Source organism: Rhipicephalus sanguineus, chromosome 1, assembly GCF_013339695.2.
Source record: "Rhipicephalus sanguineus isolate Rsan-2018 chromosome 1, BIME_Rsan_1.4, whole genome shotgun sequence".
NCBI lineage: Eukaryota > Metazoa > Arthropoda > Arachnida > Ixodida > Ixodidae > Rhipicephalus > Rhipicephalus sanguineus.
The window spans coordinates 72,518,968-72,537,859 of record NC_051176.1 but is presented as its reverse complement, the minus strand read 5'-3'; the positions used below and the strand labels follow the sequence as shown (position 1 = coordinate 72,537,859).

Sequence of the window (18,892 nt, the reverse complement as noted above, 5' to 3'; positions counted from 1 at the left end):
GTCCACATACATTTTTGTAAGGGTTGAGAACTGTAGGAATACAGGTACAAAACAGAATAGAATCACTAATCCTACTCACAACAATCACCATGCTCCTCTGGAATAATCGTTTCTGGGGAAGAGGACATGTGTCATCCAAGAATTGGGTAAACTTGTCCCTGCAAATTTAATTTGAAGTGGGTGCAAAATCATCACTTCCGGTTCTTGTGTGAATAGCCTGTGAAAATGTTAAGGTAGAAAATAACGTTGTTTCAAAAGCAGTTCCCCAAAAGACTGCTCCTCATGACAGCAGTGGTTCCGTCCCCAATGGAGGGCAGCTGGTGACGCCTGTGAAAGTGTGCCTGCTTACAGAATCACAAATGATACTGGTGTAAATTTCCTATTCCCTGTTAACAGAACAAAACCACAACACACTTGCTGTAGAGGGAATTTCAATCTCCGCTACGATGTCACCATTGCTGCAGGGGTTTTCTTTATCTTGATTGTAAGAGGATGCCCCAGATGCACATCTTGGCGCTTCCTGCAAAGTTGCCTTTGCACATGAAAGATATCATAGAGGCAGCTAAATGAATGATGCTTATGTGTTAATCACAAACATTCGAAACTGAGCTCTGAACATACACGAAAACTAGCAAATATTTTCTCGATCATATCATTTACTAAGCATGCTACAGTGGAAGTACAAGTGTGTCAGCTAAGGCCGCTCTAAATAACTACACTGTTGAGAAGTGCGTGGGTAAACTGAACCCTACCACGACACCCAGGGTAGAGCCATTGGTAATAAATTATTTATCTGCAAGTTATCATAGGTTGCACGACTTAACAGTCAAACGAGCATGGTGTCACACCTCAGTCACAGTGCTCAATTCTAACAACATAACAAAAAGGACACTTACAGATGCAATCACTTTCACAGCATCGAACACAAAGGACGAACACACAGACGAAGTAGAAGGTCCACATGTAATCCTGCACAGTAAAGAGCATACAATCGTAAGAACAAATGTTACCACAACGAAGTGCCTGTTGCCGGCATGGAATAAAGACTGTCAAACACAATGTACAATAGACGTGACTGACAGCATTCTTGGAATTGCTATCTCTATTGACAGAGGCATGTCCGGGTTTAACAATTCTGCTAATATATTTAAGGGATGGCAAATTGTCACATGACAGCTTACACTCGACTTGGATTTCTCAAAAAAAGGACTGATGGTGCAGTTGTGCCCACCTTGAAAAAGAGGTGAGAGCTAAGATGACCGGTGAGCAAGAAGGTGATGTAGATTGAAGTGTGAAAGGGGTGGAGAGAGAATAAAAAGGGACAAGACGCAATTGTAGACAACAAAAAACACGTGGGTAAATGGTGAATGCAAGCGACTCCTAGCAAAAAGCTTCACCACAAAAATGAGACGGAATTCTACAGAGTGCGAAACACCCTCAAGGAGGAGAGAGGGCTTCTGAATGCACCCCTGAAAGAGGATAGAGGGTTTCTCATACACCACTCAAAGAAGAAAGAGGGTTTCTGAATGCACCCCTCGAAAAGGAAAGAGGGTTTCTAAATGCAGCCCTCAAAAAGGAAAGACGGTTTCTGGACACTGCCATCAATCAGGACAGTGATGCTTCAAAGGACACTCATGACCACGGTGCTGTTACCTTTACCACCACGAAGAGTAGGCAATGCATCGTGGTTAAGGAAACCTGGTCGCAAGAAAGCAGACTCCTCGAAGTGCAAGTAGCAAACTACTCTGTATCGCAAATGTGCTGGGGTCTTCTGTTCTAAGCCAGGGTAGTTGCAGAATATGACCCAGGATTTGCGCCTGAATAGAGAACCGCAATGCCAGATCAGCGCCAAGGAAAAAGAAATGCAGTTCAATGGTAGCAAACCGAGCAAACAAAGAATGACCTCAAGCATTAAAAGTAATATAGTCAAAGTTAAAGTGCAGCACCTTGTTATGATACTTCTTTATTATTACCTTGAGAGCACTAGACATTGATAGCGCCCACCCCCCTTGACTAACACAAAGAAACTGACGTTTTGGCTCATCTCAAGCCTTTCAACAGGAAATGAACATTCAAATAATAAAACAAAACTTTAACACAATACATATTACACTAACATATGTCAACAAGGTGAAAATAATCTCCTCATACAGATCGAAACGTTAGGGTGTTTACCGGTCATCAAAACACCATAATGTCGTAATTCGTAAAGAATTAAAACCGCACCCGGTAAATACGATATCTAGTGCGCTATTCGCGATTGCCAGAAGCCAAGGGCATTTACCTGATAGCAGCACAACATGCATTTAAAGTTACAGTGTAAGCAGTAAGCACATCGAGGACATAAGTGTAGCCTTTCAGACGAAAAAAACTTACGTGAGGCCATCGCGAATAAAGTTCTCACGATTGAGCCAAAGCACACATGAACTTGCAAATAATATTTACTTACAGAAGCGGCGACATGCAATATGACCGTTCCTGTGCATTGCTTAAAACCATTCAAAACGACAACAAAGTGCTTTTTGCGACACGTGGCATATTGGCCCAAATGAATTTGAATGACACTTCTGCACCAACGTCATCCTTGCCGTCAAGCTTCCACACTCGTCGCTGACGATATCGCTCGTGGCTAAGCTGCGGCCAATGATTACACAGTGACCTACTCATGAGATTTAGGAGCTGACATCACGTAACTATTTCGGTAAACAAGCTGACCACAATTCTCTGCATTATGCAGTAGCAATAGATTCCACCAGTAACGCAACGGCTCACGAAGTTATGCAACATGGAAAGGTTCAAGCGGAAGTAACAAGAGGTTAAGATTGAAATAGCACTGAGAGCAGAAAGAACACGGTTTGCACAATGTGCAACGAAAGCTTTATCTTGTCAAGAATGAAGATTGAAAGGAGGTAAACACTGATTACGAAGTCTGCGTCAGAGTTTTATGATTGTCAAGTCTGCCTCAATAATTCATTTGGTAATCTGTTTCTGGCCTCTCGGAAAAGACATCATTTTTGAAACTCTGCACCGCGCTGATATCGAGAATGGTCGTGAACTAAATTGTCTTGTTTGTACTTTTCTACATAGTCGTCCTGCTCAGATACACTACAATGCATTGCCTGGTTGTTTGACCTATATGCACTGTATTGGAGAAACGTACCTTGTTCATGCCTATTCAAGATGATTATAAATACCAACAAACCAGAATTAGCACCATTGGGGACACCACTCTACTGAAATATATTATGCGTATTAAGCACTTCTCTCGACCGATTCATAATCGCATGCAAAGTCTGGAAGTAGAAGTGAACGCGAAATAATGAGCCATTTCAGACACAGTTTGCGTGCTTTAAACTTTAAATATATTAAGATAAATATACTTTAAAGGTGAGAGTGAAAGAAAAATACTATGTCAATCAACTGAAAGTACCGAATAACATCTTCACGACGTGTGATCCGGTGTAGCAACGCTGACACCAGACGCACGAAACGAACGCACATGTATACACGGGACGAGCGCGAACTGTCACTTCTTTCTGTTTGAACAGCGCACTCCTTTCGCAAACGCGGCCGCTACAGCGAGCGAATTGGCCTTCGTAGCCTCGTATTCAGCACGGACATCGCGTTAAAAGCACAAGACATACAAACCACCCCCCTCACGAGATAAGCGCTCGAGCAAGTGGCCACACCATGTAGGGCAAAGTGAACCTGGTGAGCCAGGAGGCGCGCGCATCGCAAGGAGCGGGGCGACGACCTTTAAAACGCGCACCTCGCACCAGCTCGCTGGTGACCAAGAAAACACGCATAGTTTATATAAATAGTTCGCGGCTAGTAAGCTGAGCAACGTACGGTTTGTGACGGAGCCGTCTCACGCCGCGCGCTGCGGAACGAGGGGTCGCCCGTTCGAATCCGCGCTTCGGAAAGCATTTTCTTTGTGGATCATATATATATATATATATATATATATATATATATATATATATATATATATATATATATATGTGAGAGATGATGGCGACGCCGACGGCAAAAAAAACAGCCGAGAGTATCCACGTAGTTGATAGCGCAATAAAATAAATCATTTCGCTGTCGCATTGCCTGCGAAAGCAGTGATGCACGCATTACTAATTATTTTTTCGAGTGTTCTTTTCCGCGTCATTTGCTGCTCACGGCGGAAAAAACACGCGAAAAAGTATTAGGCCTTGCGTAGAGTAAATGTAGAAAATCATCCCTGGCGATTAACAGATCATCTGAACTGCGGATGAAAGATCATCCGCATGGAGTGTTTTAGTGAACCAACCGTTCGTCCGGTGAGGTGCAACTGTGAGGACTTACAGTTGCTCGGTAAGGTGTAAATGTGATGACTCAATGCTAGCCCATTTAGGTGATCTGTCGGGACTAACAGCTTACAGGAGTAACTGCATGGGAACTAAATGTTAGACCAGGTGTCGTTAGTCCTAATGGTTGTGGCAGCCCAATTAGTCCCCAAAGGGAACCACACACCCTTTTAACACCCTTTTGCCTAGAGTGTTGATGACGTGAACACCTTTCAGACTTCGCTCGTTCAGCAAAAGGAGAGCTTCAAGCAGTAAATTATGTAAGAAACATTTTAACGCGATAGTGTTAAAGAGCTCGTTTCGCATAAATTTCGGTGTCAGCGTCAATTGGTTGTGAGCGAAAAATCAGCGTTCTCCATGAATCAAAAATTGACAGAGATGCAAATAAAATAACAAAACATTTGGTTTGAGTAATACCCGTGCCACACGGGCACATAAGATGGCATTTACCTCCTAATCCCTATTGGAAAAAGTCAAATGGTGGACATGGTGGAAACCACCATCCACCATTATAGTGGATTAATGTAGTGGGTGGATGGTGGACGGTGGTGGATGGTGGGTGGATAGTGGACGGTGGTGGATGGTGGACGGTGGTGGGTGGATAGTGGACGGTGGTGGATGGTGGACAAGGTGGGTGGATAGTGGACAGTAATTTAGGTGGGCAGATGGTGGACGGTAGCCTTGGTGGCTAAAAATTATGCTGTGTACAAGGTACGCGTCAGGTATGGAGATGGCGGGCATATTTGTCAATGAACTATTTCTCTTTCAATGCTATTTCAGTTATATTTCAAAACATATTTGTTACACAAGGCATACAGGTTAACCACAGATTGGTAACTCTCAGCTTTGGTTCCAAATGTGTTATCAGGCAAAACAGGCACAATAATACCATGTTTGCACTAAGCAAAAAACACACTGGCTCAGTGAATAAGTTTATTCCCTTTTCTACATTTCTTGGCGTTATTGCTTACTCCTTTGCCTCGACGAGCAGCTTCTGCAGAAAACCCTTGTAGAAAACCCTCACCACGACATCACGGTAGTTCCTCGGTGACTATAATTGAAGCGGCTACAAAGAGATACATTTCTCCAAGCAACCTGAAAAATATTTAAAAAGCATCATTAAAAAATATAAATGATTTGTTTATAATCAATATATTGATGTGTCCTACACTGCTCCTTTCAATCAAATAAATAGTACTATAGTGAGTGCTTGTTGCAAGTATGGCATGTTGTTGGGCTAGTTGGTTCATAGATACAGCAGACACTTTTAAACTGGGCGAAGACAACACGTTAGAAGAGAGAAATAAACAGACACACACGAAGCGCACGGTGTGTGTGTTCTCTGCGCTTCGCTCGTCTTCGTGCAGTTTATACGTGTCTGCTGAACTTACGACTAAGTGACTTTTGAATTAATACAGTAAAATTGCACTACAAATCACTACAGCTGGTGAGGTACTACCGGCTGTTATATTATTTTTTTCGCGAGTTGCCGTAAGCGAAATAGTGCCGGCATTCCGTGCGAGGACAATTACTTGCCCTCGCAACAAGTCGGCAGCGTTCACTTGATTGTAGCCCTTGAAATAAATCTTATTGTAACCACAAGTGGGTCAGTTCTCGCGGCAATTAACCTAACCCTCGCAAAATGAACGCGGGATTCGCTAGCCCGCGTTGAGCAAGAGAAAAAAAAAACACACCGAAACCACAGCCCAAACTTTCAAACGTTGCAGCGGCAAAAGGAATCCACATTGGACGATGCCGGCGGCCAGCCAACGGGGATACACAGCCGGCCAGTTGACGCTAGCCCCGCAGTGCCGAACCCCCGCCCCATTCCGCCTTCCCCGCAAGCCCACCTACCACATTATATCGTCCTTCAGGGGCGGATTCAGAACAAATTCCCGTTATTTCCGACGTAAAAACTTATGAGTGCACAAGGGTGCTAGCATAATCAGTGTTGTTTATTGCATCGCCAAATGAAACGTATCGCGCCTCACCGATTCCCAGTCACAGCACAACCCGGTGGCAGTAGCAATAATTTTTTTAGTTTGGTTATTACAAGTGCAGTGACGATTGTTAAATACCTGTGTAAGACGAGAGGCTGTCGAAAATTTGATCTATGTTTTCAGTTTTACGGCGGGTAGTGCGCCCGTCTCACATATTCAAGCAATTTGTAACAGTAGCGATTAAGCTGTTCACAAACGTCGGGCGGGAGCAGCTTCAACACAAGTGCAAAGACATTCAGCACCACCGTATTCAATATCCCTTGGCAATACGCATACAGCAATAATAATGCATAACGTGCACAGAGTAGCACTCACAGCCACCTACCTTTCGCAAGAGAATCATGCTGGCAGCGTACACGTTGCGACGTCCGCCGGTCTTCAGGTGATGTAACGAGTCGGCGTTGGCTGACCACCCCGTTTGCAGGCATCCGTCGGTCTAGAGGCAATATGGTGAGTTTCCATGTGCACGAACTGTCACGTCGATTCTCCATGCCACAGCGCGCGTTTCGAGAAACTATTCCGGCACTCTTCATCGACGATGATCACCAACAAAGGAATCGTACTTGGGAAGCTGGCGCCTGCCGCTCACCTAGTGTGCCGTGTACCGCGCATCATACTGATTCAAGATGTTCCGCCTAAGTCAATGACCGCAACATAAACCACAAAGCACGGGCACGCACGAAAATCAACCGCATCAGCACAAACACAATCACCACGCCATGATCACGTTGTAAGCAGCGCGCCGCCATGACAGGAAAGAAAAATCTGGGAGGACGACAGCGGCGACGCCAGTAGCCACGGCCTAAACGAATTTCACTTCCGACGATGGCGGACGTGACGTCACCGCCGCCATTGAGACTGCGCCTATGGCGAACACGGCCTCAGAGACTGGCAGTAGACATTAATCTCAGAGGCTAGGTTGTAAGCCGCTACCAGCGCAGCGAGGAGGAGGGAGCTGGGAAGCAGCTGCTCGGCTCAGATAATAACTGCTGGGGTTTGACGACGTCCCAAAAGCACGATATGATTTTGAGAGACGCCGTAGTGTGGGGGCTCCGGAAATTTCGACCACTTGGGGCTCTTTACGTGCGCCAAAATCTAAGTATACGGCTGTGCTTTGCACCTTGCCCCCGTCTAAATGAGGTTCTCGGCACAAGCCGCAAATTGTTTTTGCAATACAGTACATTGTCAATCTGTTTACGCGAGGTGATTCGGTTGCAGCATGCATTTCACGGACCTTTTTCTCAACATTTACATCCGTAGCGCACATGATGTTGATGTTTACTTCCAGCCTTATCATAAATGTGAGCGAGCAGCAAATTCAGCGCGAATGTTAAAGCGCAACAGGCGTGGTCTCGGGTAGGTACATCCCACGGAAGTCCAAAAATTAACTGCTATCCAGTGATCACTAATTTTGCTTTTTCTTCGTGCTCGAATCAATATTCTCAGCCAAGAAAATCGTATTAAAATTTACGAATAATCAGGCAATACACTCTTGAGCATTTTTTCGCGATCAATAAAATAGGCACTGCAAACAAATGTAACATTGAAAACGAAAGCTCAAGGGGCTAGACCACTCACCACAAAAATATAGATTTATTTTATGTGAGTCAATAAGAAATAAAAAAAATGCATGCTCACAAGGGGTGCATTACAAATACAAAACAAGTTCGATATCCTGTCTATTGAGTTTTACATTGCTCTATTAGGCATTACCAACTCGCTCAAAATGCTGTTCATTTGCACTGCAATGATATTTCACATTATACTCATCATAGTTGCCACTGCTTTCGAGTATAATGACGGTGTTTGGTGCAGCTTCTCCAGCATGGTGCAGCATGGTACACCATCACTTTCCTAACCCACCATTCCCTCGCTGCTTTCCACCATTCGCGCCATAGTGGGCGCTGTCTCCTGCCCCTACCCAGTATTTTGCTGCTACTCTCCACCATCGTCCACCATCCTTTCCACCTTACCCAGCTAACGTACACCTTGCCACCCACCACTGTCCACTATAACACCATGATTTACAGCATACCCAGCATTATTTCCACCATATCCACCACCTTTTCCAGTATCCACCATGGTAGTTTTTCCGATAGGGATGCCTTCAGATTTAATGCCATTCGCGCGCTGCCACGCGGATCAACGAAATGGCATTCGCCCAAATTCCATTCTTCACCTAATGCCATCGCCAGAACTCATTCGACTGAGAAATGCATACTCTCGACGGCACAGCTGACGAAATGCGATATACCTAAGTTATATAAAACGACATCCTATTCAGCTGAAAATGAAGTTTTCACATCTATTATTTACACTAAACACTTAAACAAGCGCTTCAAACGCTGTATTCTGGATGCGACAGGCGCCATTTTCTTTTTACGTGTTGACCTGACTAGCGTTGGCTTAGGTTGCTACCGTCGCCTGCAACGTCGTGAAACAAAGCAACGAACTAAAGCTTACGGCAGCGTAATATGCTTTTTTCTACATTTAATTATTCTCGGAGGTATTATGAAGCTTGTAAACGCATGTTTATTTTTTTACTACTACTCAACAATTGCTCACTACAGAAGATGCTGCGATCGACATCATCAAGTCAAATGTCATTGTTTGGACGTGTAGCAGCTCCGACGAAAAAAAATGTCATTCGGGAACTGAATGCCTTGACTACTGAATGTCAGTTTCTGTGCCCGTGTGGCACGGGTATAAGAATCGCACCCAGGCCTCTAGCGCTGCAAGCAGGTGTTCTACCAAAGACCCACGCCATTGCTTGAAAATGCTTCGAAAAAAACCACTATATGAGTGTCATGTAGTGGGAGCAGTCTCCTTAACGCATGTAATATTGCTTGGCAGAAGCGTAGAATCGCGCCAGGCGTCAAAACATGTGAATTGCGCAACGAGTGGGTATTTTAAAGGCCCACCCATTACAATACCCGTGTTGCCGCACGGATGTGTAGTGGGCCCTTCGCTGATTTTCAAAAGGCAGAATTATGATGTAGTGGGCGCTTCGGAACTGTACTTGCAGTAGTCATTCTAGAATAGTTTGAAACGACCAATGTTACGCGAAGAGACGTTCGTTTCCTTGCGGCATGCTTGAAGCTTCCACCGAGAACCGGAGCCAGGCTAGCAATTCAGATGACGATGCACACAGGGCCCGACTACGCTATTGCGTTCTATCTTGAAGGGGAATCCCAAGCGTCCTCTAAGTTTTTTGCTCATTGGATTAAAAATTATTGCACTTCCGTATGCGCATATAATGTACTTGCAGTGTACTAATGTACACTACTACACATCTTTTTACTGCGCCACCGAATTTGGCGCATTCGATATAAAGAATAACGAAAAAGAAAGTGACAGAACACTGTCAGCTCAAAAACTAAGCTCGCCTAGACCAGCAGCCGCCTGGTGCGAACTCGCTTCCTGTGTATTTCTTCTTCTTCTTGTTTGCAACATGCAAATATCTATTCCTTTCACACAGTAAGATAAGAGCGTTGATTTCAAGAATAGCAGGAACAAACACGCCTGAGCCACACAGCTGAGACAAAGCAATAGGTGAGCGAAGGCATGAGAACTGCAGAAATTTCAGGGGACCCGAATGTTTGACTCATAGGTCTCTTGTGTGGCACGACCTCGAGGTGCGAATGCGAGGCACACATTCTATTATATTTTGGTATCTTTATTGCTCCTTTTCATTTAGTTTTTATTTTTTTCTTTCTTTCTTTTGGTTCACTTCCCTGGCTCATACCCGCATATCTAATGCAGGTGTTATCGTTAATCATGAGGTAACTCACCGGCCTACCATGTCATTGATGTCGCGACCTATCAATCATTGCAGCCATACATTCGTGCCCTTCCATGCCAATTTTGGTGTATACCAAACAGACCAGAAGTGATTTTTTAAAAATTTTTCGCCGACTTTTGTTTCGAAACACCTAAAAATTAAGTCGTTAGGTAAACCGAAGGTGCTGCTCAAGAAATAATCACGCTCGGTGCTCGCGCCACAAAAACACAACACAGGCCAGCGAACAAGGGACGGGATCAAGACAGGACAGGAGCGTTATAGAGCTCGTTTCGCGAAAATTCCGGTGTCGTTGGTTGTAAGCTAACAAATCGGCGTTGTCCATGAGAGGAAAATCGAAGTGCAAATAAATTAATAAAGATACAAAATATTCGGCTCCAGTAGAATTCAAACCCAGGTCTTCTGCCCGGCAGACAGGTGTTTTACAGCACAGAAACTGCATAGAAAAAAAAAAACTATACAGGCTTCATGTAATGCGTGGAGTCCAGTTAAGAGGTGTAACATTGCGCGGCAGAACTGTAGAATTGCACCAAGCGTCACACCATACAAACTATGCAACGAGTACGTTCGTTTACTCATATTCATCAGCAACAACATCAACAACGTGTGTAGCTGCGCGTATTCCCTTACGGACACGCAGTGGGTACTTCACTGGTTCCCAATATGAAAACATTATGGAGTAGTGGGCACTTCGCAACTGCACATGCAGTAGGCTTGCAGTCTAGGAGAGTTTGAAACGGCCAGTGTTAAGCGCATAGGCATTTGTTTCCTAGCGGCACGATTGAGGTGAGCACTGAGAAGCGAAGCCTGGCAAGCGAATGAGAAGACCGTGCGAACTAGGCCAGTGTTAAGCGCATAGGCACTTGTTTCCTAGCGGCACGATTGAGGTGAGCACTGAGAAGCGAAGCCTGGCAAGCGAATCAGAGGACCGTGCGAACTAGGCCAGTGTTAAGCGCATAGGCATTTGTTTCCTAGCGGCACGATTGAGGTGAGCACTGAGAAGCGAAGCCTGGCAAGCGAATGAGAAGACCGTGCGAACTAGGCCAGTGTTAAGCGCATAGCCATTTGTTTCCTAGCGGCACGATTGAGGTGAGCACTGAGAAGCGAAGCCTGGCAAGCGAATCAGAGGACCGTGCGAACTAGGCCAGTGTTAAGCGCATAGGCATTTGTTTCCTAGCGGCACGATTGAGGTGAGCACTGAGAAGCGAAGCCTGGCAAGCGAATCAGAGGACCGTGCGAACTAGGCCAGTGTTAAGCGCATAGGCACTTGTTTCCTAGCGGCACGATGAGGTGAGCACTGAGAAGCGAAGCCTGGCAAGCGAATCAGAGGACCGTGCGAACTAGGCCAGTGTTAAGCGCATAGGCATTTGTTTCCTAGCGGCACGATTGAGGTGAGCACTGAGAAGCGAAGCCTGGCAAGCGAATGAGAAGACCGTGCGAACTAGGCCAGTGTTAAGCGCATAGCCATTTGTTTCCTAGCGGCACGATTGAGGTGAGCACTGAGAAGCGAAGCCTGGCAAGCGAATCAGAGGACCGTGCGAACTAGGCCAGTGTTAAGCGCATAGGCATTTGTTTCCTAGCGGCACGATTGAGGTGAGCACTGAGAAGCGAAGCCTGGCAAGCGAATCAGAGGACCGTGCGAACTAGGCCAGTGTTAAGCGCATAGGCACTTGTTTCCTAGCGGCACGATTGAGGTGAGCACTGAGAAGCGAAGCCTGGCAAGCGAATCAGAGGACCGTGCGAACTAGGCCAGTGTTAAGCGCATAGGCATTTGTTTCCTAGCGGCACGATTGAGGTGAGCACTGAGAAGCGAAGCCTGGCAAGCGAATGAGAAGACCGTGCGAATAGGCCAGTGTTAAGCGCATAGCCATTTGTTTCCTAGCGGCACGATTGAGGTGAGCACTGAGAAGCGAAGCCTGGCAAGCGAATCAGAGGACCGTGCGAACTAGGCCAGTGTTAAGCGCATAGGCATTTGTTTCCTAGCGGCACGATTGAGGTGAGCACTGAGAAGCGAAGCCTGGCAAGCGAATGAGAAGACCGTGCGAACTAGGCCAGTGTTAAGCGCATAGGCACTTGTTTCCTAGCGGCACGATTGAGGTGAGCACTGAGAAGCGAAGCCTGGCAAGCGAATCAGAGGACCGTGCGAACTAGGCCAGTGTTAAGCGCATAGGCATTTGTTTCCTAGCGGCACGATTGAGGTGAGCACTGAGAAGCGAAGCCTGGCAAGCGAATGAGAAGACCGTGCGAACTAGGCCAGTGTTAAGCGCATAGCCATTTGTTTCCTAGCGGCACGATTGAGGTGAGCACTGAGAAGCGAAGCCAGGTAGCGAATGAGAGGACCGTGCGAACTAGGCCAGTGTTAAGCGCATAGGCATTTGTTTCCTAGCGGCACGATTGAGGTGAGCACTGAGAAGCGAAGCCTGGCAAGCGAATGAGAGGACCGTGCGAACTAGGCCAGTGTTAAGCGCATAGGCATTTGTTTCCTAGCGGCACGATTGAGGTGAGCACTGAGAAGCGAAGCCTGGCAAGCGAATGAGAGAACCGTGCGAACAAGGCCAGTGTTTAGCGCATAGCCATTTGTTTCCTAGCGGCACGATTGAGGTGACCACTGAGAAGCGAAGCCGGGTAGCGAATGAGAGGACCGTGCGAACTAGGCCAGTGTTAAGCGCATAGGCATTTGTTTCCTAGCGGCACGATTGAGGTGAGCACTGAGAAGCGAAGCCTGACAAGCGAATGAGAGGACCGTGCGAACTAGGCCAGTGTTAAGCGCATAGGCATTTGTTTCCTAGCGGCACGATTGAGGTGAGCACTGAGAAGCGAAGCCTGGCAAGCGAATGAGAAGACCGTGCGAACTAGGCCAGTGTTAAGCGCATAGGCATTTGTTTCCTAGCGGCACGATTGAGGTGAGCACTGAGAAGCGAAGCCTGGCAAGCGAATGAGAGGACCGTGCGAACTAGGCCAGTGTTAAGCGCATAGGCATTTATTTCCTAGCGGCATGATTGAGGTGAGCACTGAGACGCGAAGCCTGGCAAGTGAATGAGAGGACCGTGCGAACTAGGCCAGTGTTAAGCGCATAGGCATTTGTTTCCTAGCGGCACGATTGAGGTGAGCACTGAGAAGCGAAGCCTGGCAAGCGAATCAGAGGACCGTGCGAACTAGGCCAGTGTTAAGCGCATAGGCATTTGTTTCCTAGCGGCATGATTGAGGTGAGCACTGAGACGCGAAGCCTGGCAAGTGAATGAGAAGACCGTGCGAACTAGGCCAGTGTTAAGCGCATAGGCATTTGTTTCCTAGCGGCACGATTGAGGTGAGCACTGAGAAGCGAAGCCTGGCAAGCGAATGAGAGGACCGTGCGAACTAGGCCAGTGTTAAGCGCATAGGCATTTGTTTCCTAGCGGCACGATTGAGGTGAGCACTGAGAAGCGAAGCCTGGCAAGCGAATGAGAGGACCGTGCGAACTAGGCCAGTGTTAAGCGCATAGGCTATTGTTTTAGCGGCACGATTGAGGTGAGCACTGAGAAGCGAAGCCTGGCAAGCGAATGAGAGGACCGTGCGAACTAGGCCAGTGTTAAGCGCATAGGCATTTGTTTCCTAGCGGCATGATTGAGGTGAGCACTGAGACGCGAAGCCTGGCAAGTGAATGAGAGGACCGTGCGAACTAGGCCAGTGTTAAGCGCATAGGCATTTGTTTCCTAGCGGCATGATTGAGGTGAGCACTGAGACGCGAAGCCTGGCAAGCGAATGAGAAGACCGTGCGAACTAGGCCAGTGTTAAGCGCATAGGCATTTGTTTCCTAGCGGCACGATTGAGGTGAGCACTGAGAAGCGAAGCCTGGCAAGCGAATGAGAGGACCGTGCGAACTAGGCCAGTGTTAAGCGCATAGGCATTTGTTTCCTAGCGGCACGATTGAGGTGAGCACTGAGAAGCGAAGCCTGGCAAGCGAATGAGAGGACCGTGCGAACTAGGCCAGTGTTAAGCGCATAGGCATTTGTTTCCTAGCGGCACGATTGAGGTGAGCACTGAGAAGCGAAGCCTGGCAAGCGAATGAGAGGACCGTGCGAACTAGGCCAGTGTTAAGCGCATAGGCTATTGTTTTAGCGGCACGATTGAGGTGAGCACTGAGAAGCGAAGCCTGGCAAGCGAATGAGAGGACCGTGCGAACTAGGCCCGATCACGCTATCGTGTTTTACTCTAGAAGGCGAACCTCAAGCGTGGTCAGATTTCTTGCGCTACTTTGTCTGCATTAATGTGAATGTGCGTTCAATCGTCAGGAATTATTTCTAGGTGCCAATGACGCCTATAACAACGCTGGAAGTCAGACCATGCATTCCGAATGCTTTGGGTCTCCGCAAGCACTGGCTTTGTTCCATACCGTTTCATTAGGCTTCTAATAACGCCAGGTACGCTATGAATACTCTATAAAGAGCACTCTGTATGCCAAACTGTTCAATGCTGCAGCCCCGTAGTGTAGCGTATGCTAGTCTTATAGGTAGCTACAGCCCTTTTCTAGCGTAACTTGCGCATGTTTAAACAGGAATGTATTTCTTATGATTGGCTTTTTAAAAATAATTGGGCCCCGACTAAGTAGCGTTATATTGTGTCACGTGGAAATTTTCTTGCCTTAGCGCAAGTATATGCGATTTAACCTTGATTAGGAGGCAGATGCATGCTTTAAACTGTTTCTCGCCATTGTTAGTAACTGACCAAAGCACAGCACTGTAGCTCGACAAAGACACGTGCAAGAGAATTTAGGTGAAGATGCTATACTGTAGTAGCCGACGCCGATACATATCATGTGGCTTTAACGAGCGCTAAAAATTAAGCGTCCGTGTGCGGGTAATGAAAGGACAGCGAGCTGGTCCTCGATTGTAGTAGTGGTAAGATGCAGGTGAACTAAGCGCTACTTCCGCTTCTTCTTCGTCTTCTGACTCCTTTTTTTGTGGCGTCCCTGGTTGGCGATCACGCTCGTACTCGCGTGGGCCTCGGCCGACAGTGGTGACATCAGTGCTGACTGCGGGGCCGCTTTCAATTTCTTCCGTCCCCCTGTTTCTACGGCTGGTGCGCTACTCGCGCTTGATGTGGCGGGCCCAGATAACAGGTCGCTCGTTGGACTCAGGACCGTCGAAGTTGGAGAGACGACAGAACTGGAGGTGGTGCCTGTGCGCGCAGCCTGAGCAGCAGTGGCGTCCGCGGCTGCAGCAACTGTGCTACCCGAAGTAGGAGACGTGCCGGCCGCGGTAGTGGCACCTTCTCCATGGTGCCGTTGTTCGGGCTCGACGAACGAGCGGCACACGTCAGGCAAAATGCCCGCTCGAAATAGACTCTTTGCAATAGCTGAGCCGAGTAGCAGGCTGAAGAGGCTCAGCAACATACACATGGTGCGGAACGGGAACTGCTGGCCCCGTTCGGCGTCATACAAGGGCAGATGAATGAGCGCCGGCAGTAGTATCATGGGCTCTCCGCACAACGCCCGCGACAGCACGCCTACTACGAAGCCTGCGGCGCGAGAAGAAAGTTGCGGATGGTCGTTGCGTGATTTCACGGAGTAACAACACGATAGGCACATGCGTTATAGCATTCGTTATAACCATTAGTGGGAGAAGTTGCAGCAATATCTATTCCTTGCAGGATAATCTATAAAAGCGCATTTACCTGCGTCATTCAGACGTGTTCATTCCTAGTGGATGTTTCTAATACCGCGTCTCCCTGCTAACAGACATCAGTATTGACATTCACGTACCCCTATCAATTGCATTCGGTCACTTTAGTAATTTCTTAGTGCTCATGTCTAAACGCGCCTCATGTACCGCCCCAGACAATATTATATTTTCGTATGTATTTTTATATTAGTTTGTTTAAGCCTGACAGTCTGCGCATACGTTGTTGTGTAGAAAAAGGTGCGCGATATGATCTCCCCGATAAAGACCCCATGCACTATTTAGAAAGTGCATCGTTTTCGCGACTCGTTCTCATCCATACTGAATCGAAGCGGTAATTGAAATCGCTGCCGCCCGAGTACTAACATGCTTATGAATTTCATACGGCAAGTAGAATGTCATTGATGTCTACATTCTTGCGTCATATTGGACCCTTGGGCACAAAAATGCGGCAGGAAACGAAGCAGTACATGATGTCGCCCCATAATTTTATTTGATTCATTTATACAAGTACCTGCAGCGCCAGGAGGGCGTTATTGCAGGGAGGCAACTGGAGAAGAAATATTCACATAACAAAATACGTGTATACATAAATGCAGATGAAAATATGAGCTAATTCCAAAGCGGTGTATACAGCATGGAAAACTGCCAACACATAATACAGGCACAATGTCACCAAGAAAATAAAATAAAAAAAGACAGCAAGAGCGAAGGGGACAGGTAGCTTATAGCTCACGGTGAATTAGAATGTAAAAACGATAGGAACTGGGATAATGTTTTACAATTAGATATACCCTTAGGAAGTCTGTTCCAGTGCATGGAGGTGTGCGGAGAAAATGAATATTGAAACACATTCGTGCGACAGCGTCACATACTAGACGGGACATCGTGCCGCAACGGCTCCAGAAAGCGATGGGGGATTCAGGATATTCCAAGCAACTACGCTACGTTATTATGGCACTGCGGACAGAAAAGAAGACAATATCCGCCCCCACATCCAAAATTCAGAAACGAAGAAGCCATCGTCCTCCGCAGACTACAAAAAAGGACACATATGTTCACAGTATTATGCGCCGAATTAGCCCGACGAAATTCTCAAACCTATGGGGAGTTTTAGATGTACCTGGCACTCGTCAAAATATTGCGGTGTTGACATGCCCACACCGTAAGAAGAACACTCAAGGTGAAGCTTAAGGACCGCTAAAAGCCACAGAAGAATCGTGGGAGGCGATGTTCACTTCCCAGAGCTTGCAGGAACAGCAAAGTCTCGTGGGCCAGGCACCGCCCAGAATTCTCCCAGATGAAATACTGGTCAACGTGGCTCGCTTCAATAGAACATCTAGAGTTTAAAACCTATGTGCATCAGCAGCCAAAGAATAGTTTAAAGGAAACAGCGATTGACGGAGCACCGTCAAGAGAGCCGAGAAACTAGTACAACAGCGGATACATTATACGAGCAACGCGGCCACTGTTGGTGGCCAAGAGAAGAATTCGGAAACGCACTGACCGAAGACAGCGCCGTAGGCATTGCTCCGCTTCCTCAGGTAGAATAGCGCGACGAACTGCGGGAAGAGGAGCACGTAGACCATGTCCGAGGAGAATGTCCACAGCCCGAGCACCGAGTGGGCGCTGATAGCCGTGGCCGTCGCTATCACGCCCACCACCCAGATCATACCGCGCAGCACCATCGATATCTCGGTGTCGGAAGCCTGCGTCATACGGGGCAGGCCGAAAAGCTTTAACAGCCAACGCAGGTGGACACGCAACGCATGAACACACGCACGCAGAGAAGCAGAGAAACGTTGGCGCGATGATTTTTTTGCATTTGTATTTTGTGCAGAGGCGCAAAATTCGCGAACGTCCTAGTGTGCTTCGCGCCTAGATGTTTGCATAAGCATATATGACCAACTAGTTCAAACCAAGCTTTGCTACCCCGGTAAATGCCGTCCGTTATGCGAATAGTGCCATGCCTTGTATTTGCACAATAATGCCTAATTGGTAAAGTTGAGACATTTCATTGTTATGGTAGTGCAAATGCAGATGTTTGTGAATAAAGAACAAATAAAACGTTCAGAAAAACAATGGATCAGCGAAAAAACAGTTCTCGTCAGGCCACCTTCAAAGCTCAGCTTCCGGCATTTCGAGAGAAGCCTGCTTTTCGCCTGCTCAAAATTGATTGTTAGACATAATAAAAGTGAAATGCTAACATATAATTCGTGGCGTTAAAAACTGTTGACATGCTTACGTCAAAGTCCTAATGCCACAGTTGTACACGTGATGTCACACTATACGGCGATACCCACTATTGAAAAATAAGAGGAAGAAACGCGTGCAGGCGAGCACTGCGCAAAAGTAGAAGTTGGAGCAATGAATGGCTGTTTGTCAGGTTCCTTCTCAGATCGCTAGTTTACATTTTGCTCGGACGTCGCTGGCGGATTTTACATGACAGTAAGAATGGCAGACTGCATGCGCGTGTTGGTTCAGCATATTTGAAGTGTAAGGCACGACGAAGACAACGGACAAAAGGGAGAGTACACACACACGGAGCACCTTACTTCGTGTTTTTGTACTCTCCCTTTTGTCCGTTGTCTTTGTCGCGCCTTACACTTCAAACAATTACATGAGAGAGATTGCGAAGCGCTGACAGGTGATATTGCTCTATTCTTCCCCAATCTCCGAACCGTTCTTTCAGTAGCTCTGGCGCCCAACGTGGGCCACCAGGCATGGTATTGCCAAGTCAGACTCACCTGTTGAAGTTCTCACGGAAGGCAAGCATCAAGTATGTGCGACCCTCACTACACAAAGAACACGACAACGAAAACAACTAGACCCGCGGAGGCTTCCGGTAGCGCAGTCGATATGTTCTCATCACATACGGTTATGCTGTGCGACAAAGATCATTGAAACTCTTGCGAGAGAAGTGACCGCGAAGTGTACCTGCAGGCCTTTCGCGCCTTTGTCATAAAAAGCGACAGATCAAGATACGTCCGAGGGATTCTCGATGGAGGAAGTGAGCGATCTTTCGTCAAGGAAGATCTCGCTGTGAAACTGAATTTGCAGGTACTGGGAGAGACACGGGTTGCATTCAACACGTTTGGC

At 47.0% G+C, this 18,892-nt stretch overlaps 1 protein-coding gene across 1 annotated transcript; it reads right to left on the bottom strand.

Annotated features, from left to right (window-relative positions):
- Positions 1-660: 660 nt before the first annotated feature.
- On the bottom strand, positions 661-17,470 carry LOC119385828 (high-affinity choline transporter 1-like). Its single transcript, XM_037653206.2, has 2 exons — positions 17,301-17,470; positions 661-969 (listed from the first exon to the last, which is right to left on the bottom strand). Exons 1-2 carry the CDS (start codon positions 17,464-17,466, stop codon positions 911-913), a joined length of 225 nt encoding a protein of 74 aa, XP_037509134.1. The 5' UTR covers positions 17,467-17,470; the 3' UTR covers positions 661-910.
- Positions 17,471-18,892: the final 1,422 nt, after the last annotated feature.

Coding starts and splice junctions, on each gene's coding strand:
- LOC119385828 (XM_037653206.2), bottom strand. CDS start 17,466: ATGATCTGGGTGGTGGGCGTGATAGCGACGGCCACGGCTATCAGCGCC. Junction 970..17,300: donor TGCCTACGGCGCTGTCTTCG/GTCAGTGCGTTT, acceptor TTTACTGTGCAG/GATTACATGTGGACCTTCTA.